The sequence below is a fragment of the Caretta caretta genome, chromosome 7 (assembly GCF_965140235.1).
Source record: "Caretta caretta isolate rCarCar2 chromosome 7, rCarCar1.hap1, whole genome shotgun sequence".
Taxonomy (NCBI): Eukaryota; Metazoa; Chordata; order Testudines; family Cheloniidae; genus Caretta; species Caretta caretta.
Window position 1 is genome coordinate 111,672,173 of NC_134212.1, and position 15,052 is coordinate 111,687,224.

The following is a 15,052-nucleotide window of genomic DNA, read 5'->3' on the forward strand; positions in this document are numbered from 1 at the left end:
TACCACTCCTTTAGCTTTCCCTTCTGAAGTGCAGCCCAGTTATTTACTTCTGAATACTGGATGATGCAGAGATTGTTGCCTCTGTCAGAGATAAGCAATTTGTATCTACAGAGCTAGGATATTTGTCAAAATGTACAGGGACACTGTTTGGTATTATGGGCCCAGAATTTTAAACTGAATGAAAATAAAAGCAAAACAAAAGTACCTACAGAACTGAAATATTTTCAAAATTGAAAAAAAATATGTAAGCTGTTTTAGTATAAATTCAAAGTTTGTTACCCAAACACTGCAGTATTGTGCCAGTGTAAGAGAACATAAAAGTGAAATTGACTGTAGAAACTGCCATAAGAGTGTAAGTGATTACTTTTTTGACTTCACTGAATTCTGACACTGAAGAAAGACTAAACAAAGAAAAGTGGCAAAAAGTAAAGTATATATTAAAAGGGGGGATTTTAATCTTAAAATCACTCCTTTATTAATTTTTAATCTATTTTTGCAAATAACACCTAAGATTATTTGTTTTTTCAGTTTGGTTTATGTTATGCATTTGACAGCATAACCCACTGGTCAGTGTGTTGCATCTCCTCCTTTGTGACCAACCCATAGAGGATATGGGTCTGTCACAGCTCTCATATGGAGAGCCTGACTCTTTAGCTCAAGTGCTCTACTAAATCTTTTCCGCACTGGAGGTCCCTGGTTCAATCCCTGGTGTACAAGCCGAGATAGCGGCAATTAGTATGAAGTCCATTTTACTGTTTCCCCTGTATATTCAATTTCCCCTATTGTTAGTTTGGGTCTTTTATGAGCAGCGGGAGAGAGAAAAACATGTTAAAATATTGGAAAATATTATTGTAAAATCAGCATTTTTAGAGGGACTCAGGGACAGGAGTATTTGAAACTACTTTTAATAATTTTGACATCGATTTCTAGTTGGTATCCCTTTAATAATATGAGGTGGTGTTAAATGCACAGACCACGACCTTGCAGTCACATCTATGCAAGCAGATCCTGGCACTCATGTGAAGCTCAGTGGGGCTTCATGTGGGCACAAGAATACACTCACACAGCTGACTGCAGGATTGGGGTCATAGAAGAAATGTGTTTAACAAAATATGATTTTTAACACATTGGTTGGATATGATTTTATAATGACTGCATGATGTTATCTCTGGCATTTCGGGAAGAGGCCGAGTGGGGGTGGGGCTTCAGAGGAAGAGGCCGAGCAGGGGCGGGGCCTTGGGGCAGAGCGCTGGCAGAGCCTTGGGGTGAAGAGGCAGAGTGGGGGTGGGGTGGAGCAGCGGGGGGGCAGAGGGCGGGGTGAAGTGGCTGGTGGGGCCTTGGGGTACAGCAGGGGGCGGGGCCACAGTTTGCGTGATGGGGCCCACAAAAGATTAATCCAGCCCTGTGGGTGTTGAGCACCCCCTATTTTTTTCGGTGGGTGCTTGAGCCCCAGAGCACCCACAGAGTCAGCGCCTATGCCAGGAATATCTTTTGGGATGTCTTGAAGTGCTCTGATGTCTCATTTTGTCAGTAAGGTGGATTTTTTCTTTATAACTGTAGAATAGGTGTTAAAAATTTTGCTAAATGGAGTAGAATTTGCTTTGAGTATACCAGGAACACACAGGCCAGTGGAGCGAGCGTTCATTGTGATGAACGGTATTTGGAGTGAGCGGAGACCCTGTCAAAGCCATTCTTTCGCTCAAAGTTAATGTTAACCACACTTATTGAGAGCTTCATGATAAACTCATTCTGAACACTGTTCCTGGAAGGAAGCCACCACTCTAAGGGTATGTCTACACTACGAAATTAGGTCGAATTTATAGAAGTCGGTTTTTTAGAAATCGGTTTTATATATTCGAGTGTGTGTGTCCCCACAGAAAATGCTCTAAGTGCATTAAGTGCATTAACTCGGCGGAGCGCTTCCACAGTACCGAGGCAACCGTCGACTTCCGGAGCGTTGCACTGTGGGTAGCTATCCCACAGTTCCCGCAGTCTCCGCTGCCCATTGGAATTCTGGGTTGAGATCCCAATGCCTGATGGGGCTAAAACATTGTCGCGGGTGGTTCTGGGTACATATCGTCAGCCCCCTGTTCCCTCCCTCCCCCCCCCCCCCCGTGAAAGCAAGGGCAGACAATCATTTTGCGCCTTTTTTCCTGAGTTACCTGTGCAGACGCCATACCACGGCAAGCATGGAGCCCGCTCAGCTCACTTTGGCAATTAGGAGCACATTAACCACCACACGCATTATCCAGCAGTATATGCAGCACCAGAACATGGCAACACGATACCGGGCGAGGAGGCGACGTCAGCGCGGTCCCGTGAGTGATCAGGACATGGACACAGATTTCTCTGAAAGCATGGGCCCTGACAATGCATGCATCATGGTGCTAATGGGGCAGGTTCATGCTGTGGAACGCCGATTCTGGGCTCGGGAAACAAGCACAGACTGGTGGGACCGCATAGTGTTGCAGGTCTGGGACAATTCCCAGTGGCTGCGAAACTTTCGCATGCGTAGGGGCACTTTCATGGAACTTTGTGACTTGCTTTCCCCTGCCCTGAAGCGCATGAATACCAAGATGAGAGCAGCCCTCACAGTTGAGAAGCGAGTGGCGATAGCCCTGTGGAAGCTTGCAACGCCAGACAGCTACCGGTCAGTTGGGAATCAATTTGGAGTGGGCAAATCTACTGTGGGGGCTGCTGTGATGCAAGTAGCCCACGCAATCAAAGATCTGCTGATATCAAGGGTAGTGACCCTGGGAAATGAGCAGGTCATAGTGGATGGCTTTGCTGCAATGGGATTCCCTAACTGTGGTGGGGCTATAGACGGAACCCATATCCCTATCTTGGCACCGGAGCACCAAGCCGCCGAGTACATAAACCGCAAGGGGTACTTTTCGATAGTGCTGCAAGCTCTGGTGGATCACAAGGGACGTTTCACCAACATCAACGTGGGATGGCCGGGAAAGGTGCATGATGCTCGCATCTTCAGGAACTCTGGTCTGTTTCAAAAGCTGCAGGAAGGGACTTTATTCCCAGACCAGAAAATAACTGTTGAGGATGTTGAAATGCCTATATGTATCCTTGGGGACCCAGCCTACCCCTTAATGCCATGGCTCATGAAGCCGTACACAGGCAGCCTGGACAGTAGTCAGGAGCTGTTCAACTACAGGCTGAGCAAGTGCAGAATGGTGGTAGAATGTGCATTTGGACGTTTAAAGGCGCGCTGGCGCAGTTTACTGACTCGCTTAGACCTCAGCGAAACCAATATTCCCACTGTTATTACTGCTTGCTGTGTGCTCCACAATATCTGTGAGAGTAAGGGGGAGACATTTATGGCGGGGTGGGAGGTTGAGGCAAATCGCCTAGCTGCTGGTTACGCGCAGCCAGACACCAGGGCGGTTAGAAGAGCACAGGAGGGTGCGGTATGCATCAGAGAAGCTTTGAAAACCAGTTTCATGACTGACCAGGCTACGGTGTGAAAGTTCTGTTTGTTTCTCCTTGATTAAACCCCCCGCCCCTTGGTTCACTCTACTTCCCTGTAAGCTAACCACCCTCCCCTCCTCCCTTTAATCATTGCTTGCAGAGGCAATAAAGTCATTGCTGCTTCACAGTCATGCATTCGTTATTCATTCATCACACAAATAGGGAGATGACTACCAAGGTATCCCAGGAGGGGTGGTGGAGGAGGGAAGGAAAATGCCACACAGCACTTTAAGCACAGCACTTTAAAAGTTTACAACTTTAAAATTTATTGAATGCCAGCCTTCTTTTTTTTTGGGCAATCCTCTGTGGTGGAGTGGCTGGTTGGCCGGAGGCCCCCCCACCGCGTTCTTGGGCGTCTGGGTGTGGAGACTATGGAACTTGGGGAGGAGGGCGGTTGGTTACAGAGGGGCAGCAGTGGCAGTCTGTGCTCCAGCTGCCTTTGCTGCAGCTCAACCATACACTGGAGCATACTGGTTTGGTCCTGCAGCAGCCTCAGCATTGAATCCTGCCTCCTCTCATGACGCTGCCGCCACATTTGAGCTTCAGCCCTGTCTTCAGCCCGCCACTTACTCTCTTCAGCCCTCCACCTCTCCTCCCGGTCATTTTGTGCTTTCCTGCACTCTGACATTATTTGCCTCCACGCATTCGTCTGTGCTCTGTCAGTGTGGGAGGACAGCATGAGCTCGGAGAACATTTCATCGCGAGTGCGTTTTTTTTTCTTTCTAAGCTTCACTAGCCTCTGGGAAGGAGAAGATCCTGTGATCATTGAAACACATGCAGCTGGTGGAGAAAAAAAAAGGGACAGCGGTATTTAAAAAGACACATTTTATAAAACAGTGGCTACACTCTTTCAGGGTAAACCTTGCTGTTAACATTACATACATAGCACATGTGCTTTCGTTACAAGGTCGCATTTTGCCTCCTCCCACCGCGTGACTACCCCCTCAACCTTCTCCCCTCCCTGTGGCTAACAGCGGGGAACATTTCTGTTTAGCCACAGGCAAACAGCCCAGCAGGAATGGGCTCCTCTGAGTGTCCCCTGAAGAAAAGCACTCTATTTCAACCAGGTGACCATGAATTATATCTCACTCTCCTGAGGATAACACAGAGAGATAAAGAACGGATTTTGGTTGAATGCCAGCAAACATACACTGCAATGCTTTGTTCTACAGTGATTCCTGAGTACGTGTTACTGGCCTGGAGTGGTAAAGTGTCCTACCATGAAGGACGAAATAAGGCTGCCCTCCCCAGAAACCTTTTGCAAAGGCTTTAGGACTACATCTAGGAGAACCGCAAATGCCAGGGCAAAGTAATCCTTTCACATGCTTGCTTTTAAACCATGTATAGCATTTTAAAAGGTACACTCACCAGAGGTCCCTTCTCCGCCTGCTGGGTCCAGGAGGCAGCCTTGGGTGGGTTCGGGGGGTACTGGCTCCAGGTCTAGGGTGAGAAACAGTTCCTGGCTGTCGGGAAAACCGGTTTCTCCGCTTGCTTGCTGTGAGCTATCTACAACCTCCTCCTCATCATCATCTTCTTCGTCCCCAAAACCTACTTCCTTATTGCCTCCATCTCCATTGAAGGAGTCAAACAACACGGCTGGGGTAGTGGTGGCTGAACCCCCTAAAATGGCATGCAGCTCATCATAGAAGCGGCATGTTTGGGGCTCTGACCCCGAGCGGCTGTTCGCCTCTCTGGTTTTCTGGTAGGCTTGCCTCAGCTCCTTCAGTTTCACACGGCACTGCTTCGGGTCCCTGTTATGGCCTCTGTCCTTCATGCCCTGGGAGATTTTCAGAAAGGTTTTGGCATTTCGAAAACTGGAACGGAGTTCTGATAGCACGGATTCCTCTCCTCAAACAGCGATCAGATCCCGTACCTCCCGTTCGGTCCATGCTGGAGCTCTTTTGCGATTCTGGGACTCCATCATGGTCACCTGTGCTGATGAGCTCTGCATGGTCACCTGCAGCTTGCCACGCTGGCCAAACAGGAAATGAGATTCAAAAGTTTGCGGTTCTTTTCCTGTCTACCTGGCCAGTGCATCTGAGTTGAGAGTGCTGTCCAGAGCGGTCAGAATGGAGCACTCTGGGATAGCTCCCGGAGGCCAATACCATCGAATTGTGTCCACAGTACCCCAAATTCGAGCCGGCAACGTCGATTTAAGCGCTAATCCACTTGTCAGGGGTGGAGTAAGGAAATCGATTTTAAGAGCCCTTTAAGTCGAAATAAAGGGCTTCATTGTGTGGACGGGTGCAGGTTTAAATCGATTTAACGCTGCTAAATTCGACCTAAAGTCCTAGTGTAGACCAGGGCTAAGTAATATGCATGTGTCCCTGTTGAGTAATAGCAATGCCAGCAAACATGCTTTATCATAGTGCACTTCTGTCTTTTATATGACTATTTTGTGAGCCAAGAAATATTGTCCTGGCTTTTTATTTTGAAAATAGGGGCCCTTTACCTAGAGGGGCCTTATTTATTTATTTATTTATTTAAAGAGATTGAACACCTGCAGCTCCTCTTAATTTCAGTGGGAGCTCTGCATGTCTAGTAGGTGGAGGACAGGGCCCACCCATTCAAATCAAACCCTTCCCTGTGTGGTTATGCATCTCCCAGGTGACACTCTTAGGATACCATTACTACTGAGATAGTGGGAGTCAGGAAACCGTGCCGGCAGCTGGAATAGGGTGCATTTATGTGTGATGCTTTTTGTGCCCCCTGCCTTTGCTATAAGGGATGAGGATCTGCCTCTGAAGTGCAGGCAGTTGGGAGGGGAGTGTGTGTGCTTGGTGCAGGTGAGAGAGAGAGCGAGCGCGCGCACACGTAGGAATGAGAGAACACTTGAAAATCAAAGCTTTTGATTAAAAAAAAAAATCCAGTGCAGCTTTAATTATAGTCGTTCTGCTAGCACCACCATAATATGTATTTAATTAATCAAAAATGATGTAACTTCAAACATTAGAATTCATTCTCTTTAGAGGTTCTGAAGAAACTGAGTAAATATTGTCAGATGTGGTGAGGAAGGGGGGAGAAAGAAAAAGGGTTTAAAGTGAGTCATCCTTTGTAAAAGCTACAGGAATCTGAATAAAAGGACTAAATAAATGGTGCGGGGGGAGTGGGGGGGACAGGACAGATGAGGGAATAGAAAATCTGTATCCACCTGAATAAGCAAGGGCTGTTAACCTAGGGATCTTGGCAAGCGTAATCAAAATGCTAGTGTCATGTTTTAAGAGACATTTTAAGATTCATCAGTTTTTTGTGAAATGCTATACAAGAAAACAAAGGCGCAGAGAGGGGATCTTGAAGGCCACAGCAATAATGTAGAGGCTAGACCTGAAAAACAATATTCCACAAAGGAAAACAAACTGTTAGGTACCATAAACACAAATGAAAAGGAAGATATGGCGGTGCTGGACGAGGGGTGGGGTGGGGAGGGAGGGGGAGCAGAGCTAAGGATCTTAATGCTGCAATCACATATGCTTAATAAAATATTAAATATAAAAGATGTATTAAGCGTGTATCTTGCCTTACAATGATACTTGTAAAGTTCGTGTAGACACTTTGTTAGCATCTCTCGTTGGCTCCTATACAATACCTGCACCTGAAATTACTTTTGAAACCTTGCTGAGAAATGGGGTAGTATGTTCCTCCAAATTAGAGTGCAAGGCTGTTGTTTTATGCTGCCTGTATGTGAGAGAAATGAAAAGCAAGTGTAGGGTTGCTGTGCAGGTTTGTTAGGGCTGCTCTTACTTTGGGTATGGTACAGTCACTGCCTGAAACACATCACTTGGTGAAAGAAAGAGGCTTCTGTAAATGTTTATAGTGAGCGGCAGAATGGTTTGGATTCAGCTGGTATATTTTGAGAAGCCAACCTAGGATATATCCAGGGGTAAATTCACATTTTTATAGTCCCCTTTTTAATATAGGTTTTGAAAGAACCCTGTACCATGCCCTGCCTGCAGCTTGCTTTAATTTTCCTCTCAATGCCTGACTGTTACAGATGCATTTTAAAAGTGTGTATATACAGTACAATGTGTCTGTATGTGTACATCAACTGTACAGTACAGTGTCTGTGTTTAACTTTATCTTCGGGATGCCCCTTCTCATTATGGGGTCCAGTGAAAGTGCTTGGTTGGCACTTTATTTAATCCAGGATTGAACCTTCCTATATAAAAAGCACAGATGCTGTTATTCTTTTTGTGACTGTTAAGAAGGACTGTCATAATTGCTACAAACGATGATGACCTGTGCCCCTCATGCAATTCCATGCAATTGAGTCAGAGATCTGAGTGTGTTGCATTCGTGATGAGCTGCACCAGAACTCTTGTTTGGAGCCATTAATAGCGTTTGAGTCATTTATAATGACCATGTGGCATGTCTGCAAGTGGATACCACAAGACCTGTGCTCCTGGAAAGACTTTTCTGTTATGCAAACCTGCGTCTATGTATTGCCAAGGACGGCTTAAGAAAAGCTGGTATGTAATAATTAAGCTTGGCAGAATTCAACTTTTAACTTTTGATGGATAATATCTGTTTATTTTTAAGCATTTTTTTTTTTTTACTTTTATGTATTTAAATTTTCACAGTTGCAGGGAATAATGGGAGGAGTCAGACAAGAATTATTTAATGACAGTAGATGTTGAGATTCAAAAAGTTAAAGCTTTGTAACTGTTAAAACACAAATTGTCAACATCTCCTGTCAAATATACAAAACAAATATCCTTACATCAAACTCTACTAATCTTTCCAGCAGCATTTTTCTTTGTCTATCTATAAATTTTGATTATCTTCTGAGGAAATATTTTTATGTGAAAATGACAAAATTGACATTTATTGATAAGGTAATCCTTCCAAGCCTAGTAACAATAATTAATTCACTGCCTAGCTGGTTGAACTGAAAATAATTGAAATAGAGGAGGGATATGTTTAGGTCTTAGACCCTGAGCTTGAATCTTGCCACCTTTAGAGCATGATACAAGACTAATCTCTCTCATCAAGCTTTCATCTGGGAACAGACTTGTGAAATGGCAAAAGCTGTGTGCACTAGAAAGTGTACCGCCTAGATCTGATTCCTCTGAAGTCAGCCATTTAATCTGTTGGGAAGAGGGTTAAGAGATTTGCTCCTCTTCCAAGAAGCATCTGATCTGTTTCTAAATGGATTCAGTGGCATCCAAATACAACAAGGCTGGGTGCCTTAGAAATATATAGAGTAGTATAATCCATTCTATATGATGCTAAAACAGGAAAATGTTAATTGGAGAACATTCTTTTGCCCTGTCGGCAAACACTTTGTTTGATATTTTGGTGCTATGTGCAAGTTTCTGTGCTGCTGAAATGTGTTTTAATTAGATGGTCCTGTACATTTAATTTTTATATATAATAAAAATTGTCTTTTATTTAGTGCAGACAAACTGACCTCCCAAGTGAGCGTATAATCATATTTTACCCTCTCATTTTGCTTCACTTAATATTTTCTGTCCTATCCTGTTTTGTTCCCTTAATTTAGCGCCTGATCTTGCAAATACTTAAGCATAGGTATAATATTTTAAGTCAGTGGGACTATTCATGTGAATAAATTATTCCCATGCACGATTACAGAATCAAGCTCATACATACGAAGTATTTTCTGGCTTAGAAATCTCCATTTCTCCATATTGTAAGCACCATGTACATTATCTGTGATGCTTAAGAAAGTAATAAAGTAGAGGTAGTCGAAAAACCCAGGCAGTTTTCTGTGAAATTTTTGAACAAAAAGTTTTCACTCAGTTTTTTGATAGAAAGTGTTTGATTTTCACAGGAAAACCTTGAAATAAAATTATTACAATTTTCTCCGTTTTTTTTCAAAATCTACTGATGGGCTAAGTTGCAGTGTTTAATGTTTCCTTTTGCCACTCAGTAGGCTTTCAAAAGCTGAGGTAGTTTGGAAAAGTTAGAGTGCACAAAGGGAACCGGAACCCTCCCCAAATTACAGCCATCATTCATTCCTTTAGATTTGTTGGCAAAAAAGGGAGTGAAAGGATCGAAATCTGGAATTTTGAAAACAAATTTTTCAATTCTAAAGTAAAAATTTTCATTTAGCTTTGAAACTTGTCAAGAAAATTTTGAAAAAAATTTCAGTTTTTTTCACATGAATACACTTGAGTTTTTTGACAAAATCCCGTTTTTCAGCAGGAAAGTGTGTTGACTGAAAACCCTGTGACCAGCTCTATTAATAACATATTGCATGCACCTTAATTTGGGCTACTAAACATTTTTCCACATCAGAATTATAGAGAAACTGTTATGATGTTTTCTCGTGTTCTGTCCTTCTTTTCAGAGAGGACTTAAATTTCACTGGGGGCAACTATTCTGTGTGACTGAGTGACTTTGTTGTTTATCAGTGGCATTATTGGTTTCAAGACTCCATATGCCAAATTGATCTGTGGTGTAACTTTGAAGTTCCCAGTCCTGATTCTTCTTTACCTTGCCTCTCCTGTAAATCACAGACACCAGTGCAAAGTGAGTGTAAAATGCGACCATTGTGGTTTTGTAGCATTACACACCCCATTTGAGGACCCAATCCGGCACCTTTTGAAGTCAATGGAAAGATTCCCATAGACTACAGTAGAGCTGGATCAGATCCTAAACCACAATTGAGGGTGCAGGGCAGTGCAAATTCAGGGATCAGTTTGATTCCAAGACTCCACTTATACTATGGTAAGCTCCTGTTGGTGAAGCATTGAGTTAGTGTAGGTTCTGAGTAAAGAATGCTCTCTCCTTCCAATAAACCAAGCCTGTCATTCTTACTGGAAATGTGTTATCCCAATTTAAGACTGTGACATCCTCTCCATTTGTTTCCATAGGTTTATGGATGAATTATAAAATGGTGATACAGGCTGAAAGTGGCCATAAAATATTTCAATCCAGAAGCAATTTTTAAATGTACATATTTGCAATGTTGCTTCATTCTAGTACAACTGAAAAATGAAACCTTGCTAAATATTATCCCACCAGATAGCCTAATAGTTCTTATATTGTGCAAACCAAAATAACATGGCACAGAAATTAAACCTTTTTAAAATGGCTTCTGCTCATGCACAATAACTGCGTGCTGGATTTTCAGTGTGCCTTTTTTTGAGATATTTAAAGAAGTTTTCTCTCTCATTCTAATTTAGTGGCTGCAGTAAACTGCAGACAGCATCAATTATAGGCACAAAAGAAAGCATTCAGGCTACCAACAGATCCTGGGTGTAAAAATGAGGGGTAAAATAGAAGCAATTTTTCTAATATGTCTTTTATTTTCCATATGTGACTCAGAATGCTACCTCAATGGAGTCAGTTGGGATCTGTGTGGTCAGATCACTGGGTCCATGCAGACCCTCATTGAAGTCAGTGGGGTGCTACATAGGTGCCAGGATGGAGCTCATTGCCATATCAGGGTCAAAGATCCCTTCCACTGTCAAGTAATGAGAATCTGTAAACATTAAATGCTGTATTGTCTTTACCTGACTCAATTGTCTTGCTCTCCCAGGCAGACAATAGATTTTATACTCTGGTGAGGAATGCTCTAGAAATACCTGTAAGCTGTTAAATTATTACTCTTCAAAGATGTTTTATGTATTTAATCTCCTGATCTAGAAAACCCAAGTATATGTAATATAATGGGCTACCAACAAATCCTGCCAGACATTCAAAATTTCAGATGGGCAGTCAGCTTTAAATCTGAATTTCTTCTTTGTTTTTGGTCAGTTTATGGCACAGTTTTAGTATTGTGTAATGGGTCTTTTAACATATATTTGTAGGACAGTATGGCCCCCGATCATGTTTCAGTGTGCAGAAGGGAATGCTGTGCATACCCTAGTCAGAAATACAGCCATCTGCCCATCTTAGTGTTTTGTATAGCACCCATCACTGTAGTATATAAGTACTTCCCAGAACAATTAGTTCCATGTAGCGAGTTCTTCAGGGGAAATCTCTGATCCATTTGCTGCACTGTGCTCTCTTCTTTCTTCTTTTCTAAAGGAAGGTGAAGGGGACCAGGATTTGTATTGAAAGTGAAGGTGACCAAGGGTGGGGCAAGGCTGACTTAAACCTAATCCTGGCCCACTACTCAAAGTGACCATGAGGAAGATAAACCATTACTTTGCTTCAGAGAAGCGTCACTGCAGTTGTCACAGGAAGCTAACTTCTGCTGTGTTGTGGTCCCACACCCCCACAACAGTCCCTGTTTTTATATAAGTGCAGGACTGGAGCCTGTAGTCATAGTTTTCTCTTCACTGAGTGCTTTCCGTTCTTTAGTGCCTTTCCCACTGCATAGCTCTACCCAAAGAGGTGTTCTTTGTTGGCTTTTTTAATATTAAGGTCACATTGATTCTCTCTCTGTTTTTGCAATCAGATTGCATTTGTGAGTCATCTAGACTGTATCAAAAGTTAGGGCTGGTCTACACTAGAAGCGCTACAGTGGTAATTCTCCTGCCGACATAGCACTGTCCACACTGGTGCTTAGGTTGGTGTAACTTACGTCGCTCAAGGGAGTGGCTTATTCACACTGCTGAGCGACATAAGTTACACCGAAGTAAGTGGGAGTGTAGACAAGGCCTTTAAGTTCAGTGAGGTCAGTAGCTTCCCTTTTTATTATCAACCTCCATAATAATACATTATGTAGCCCAACAGAATGCTGGATAGAAACTTGCTACAAAACTTAGCCAAATAAATAAATACAGAGACATCTGATTGCATTTCGTTTTATTAATAATATACCAGTAAGTCCAATAATAGTGGACTGGAAGAAATAGTTTGTCAGACTGTTGTGGTGGTAACTTTGGCCAGGAAATAAGCAGTGAGGGAAACTGTCAAGATTTCATAGAGCTTTGCATTTATAATAATTTGGTCATAAATCATTCTGCTGAACAGTGGATCAGTTTTTCAACAATTCGGGGACAATCACTGTACTCGGTGTTTTTTTCATAAATGATCGAAAGTGTCTCCCACAGAATAAACACTTGGCTGTGCTGGTACACCCAGCATTGTCATCAGAAATCTCCTCTCCTAGTTACACGTGTCATTTCTGCTACAAAGATGGGGTTCTCTTGGGGCCCGTCCTGGATTCCTTGCTCACCCAACCCCCCCACTGACTTCAGGCACAGCCCATGTTATTGGCAGCATAGAGCTGCAGGGGTAGCTCCTTGGGGAATTTTATTGCAAGAAAGCAGAATTCTCCCTGGAGCTCTCCAGCAGACAAAGGGAAGTACCCTCTATATTTGATCTGTGCAAAGGCCTGTGCAATCCCTTGCAAGGGCCCAGTGGCCTATTTAAAAGGCTTGGAGTAGTGACACCGACCTGATGATTTACCCCCACATCCTGAACTAGAAATGGGGCTGAGAGTATCAACATTTGGGAAAGTGAAAAGTGACAAGTTCAAAATTAAAAGGGAAACAATGGCTTTAAAGGCAAGTTGTTGAGACTTTCTCTCAGCCCCATTTTTACTAGCCTAAAATCACACCATAACGCACCACCTTCTTTGTGTAGTAGGCGTGCATGCACACACCCCACCCACTCACCTTGTGTTGGGAGCTAGGCAAGTGTTTCAGGAATAAAATCTACCACCTGACACTTAGATTGGGCATGAGCCTCTCTATGGTCACTGTTACAGACCCCATGCTCTTTTGGCTCCTATCCCAGTGACTGAATTTCTCATCTAGTGAAGAACTGACTGTCTAAGTGCTTGTATACCAAGTGAGCTTTAATCTCTTAAGAGAATACTAATTTAAATCTGTGAACTTCAATTTCAGTATGTTGCAAACACGCACAATTTTAATAATAAATGACATAGTTCTCTTAACAAGGAGGCACTTTATGCACTTCGCTATTGTAAACTACCCCCCGCCCCAAGTTTCTTAACCAGTGCTAGATGATTCGCTATGTTTATTATTATTGTTTATCTGGTTCCTGTTAAAATGGGAGACTTTACTTAACCATTCAGTTTTTTTTGGCGGGGGTGTTGTTTTTGGCAGATGTATATTGAACAAAACAAGTTGAAAAGACAAAGTCATCTGCTTCTGCAAAATTCTGCTCCTGATCAGCAGCTATTGAAAGCTTTAGATGAAAATGCCAAGTTGACCCAAACACTGGAAGAAGAGAGACATCAACACCAGCAAAAGGTAGTGTAAGATTTTTCACCTACTGTAGGATTTTAGATAGCTTCTCAAAGCTCATATTAATTGCCATTTATTAAATGTGCTCAGCACAGTTAAATGCAAAGATCTGGTCCCTGCCCTATCCCCTGTCTCTTTGGGTCATTGATAGCGTCTGAACACAAAATCTTCAGCACTTACACCCTGATTCAGGAAAGGATCTCTCTTCAAGACTGCAGGTAAGCACATGCTTAAAGCTAAGCATGTACTTTAAAATTATGTCCTGAATAGGGATGGAGTTAAGCATGTTCTTTCCTGAATAAAGTCTTGAAAGCATGCTCCTTTAACACTGGAGGTAAAGGAATTACCCCGCTAGCTGGTAGTTGGTAGTAGGCGCTTAACTCTTCTGTGAACCAGCCACTAAACCTGATAAAGGCATGTGCTAGTATGGATTACCAAAGCACTAGGAGGCTCAATGGATGATAAGTTTGAGCGTTGCTTTTTAAATTAATAGGGGTGATGATGATGTCACATTGACATGCGTTAATATTTATGTGCCTTGGGGAAAGCAGGGATTTTTCAGGAAGGATTTAAATGAAGAGAAGGCAGGATCCAGGCATCCTGCAATGAGAAGGTGGTTCCTGGTTCCAGAGATACAGGAAAATGAGAGCAGTAGAAGGAAGTATAAATTCCACAGTATCGGGGAACTATAGAAAAAGATAAAAATTATACAAAATGCTGTGTATATGGTGCTGTGGAAAACCCCATAGTTATGAAAGGCATGAGAAAGATGGCATCTCTGAAGTAAGAGACTATGTAGTATGGTATCTGTGGATCTATGACCATTTCCACTAGCTGAGGATCTGCACCCATAAATCACTTTAGTTTTTAGTGTGTGTATGCCATAGGGCAGTGGTCCCCAAACTTTTTTGTCCATGCCCCCCCGGACGCCACATTGGAGTTGGGGCCACAGTCAGGAGTGGGGCTGGTGCTGCAGCTGGGGCCTTGGCTGGGAGTGGGGCTGCAAGCAAACCCGCGGTCGGTGCTGGGAGCCGGGGCCTGCAGTTGGGAGCCAGGGGCTGCGGCCGGGGCCAGGGGCTGCGGTGGGAACTGAGCGTGGGGGCAGAGAAGGGCTGAGTGGTACATGGGGTCTGGCCTGGGCCCTGCCACGCTCCCCTGAACGTTCTTCCATGACCCCCACACCACAGTTTGGGGACCACTGCCATAAGGTAATGCTCAGTAGCTGCACCTTCTTCACGTGTACAGTAAAGGTACATTCACTTAATATATTTATTTAAAAAAAATACTTGAGGTGTAATAGCTGGCTTTTAGAAAAGCTCTGATTTTTGTAAACTAGACCAAATTGTATATATTTAATAGTAATGGAAGTGGTTGCTTCAACATACTTGAATGCTGCCACTCAATCTGATGTCATTCTGTAGTTCATCCATTGACAACTGCATGAA

General features: G+C 43.3%; 1 protein-coding gene across 3 annotated transcripts in view; it reads left to right on the forward strand.

Moving 5' to 3' along the window:
* The window catches only part of SHTN1 (shootin 1), a 97,288-nt gene that overhangs the window by 47,653 nt on the left and 34,583 nt on the right, over nucleotides 1-15,052 (forward strand). For all 3 annotated transcript variants that reach the window (XM_048858142.2, XM_048858144.2, XM_048858145.2), the window contains one exon: nucleotides 13,467-13,613. In XM_048858142.2, coding sequence (XP_048714099.2) covers nucleotides 13,467-13,613 — 147 coding nt within the window. The remainder of the gene's footprint in view (nucleotides 1-13,466; nucleotides 13,614-15,052) is intronic.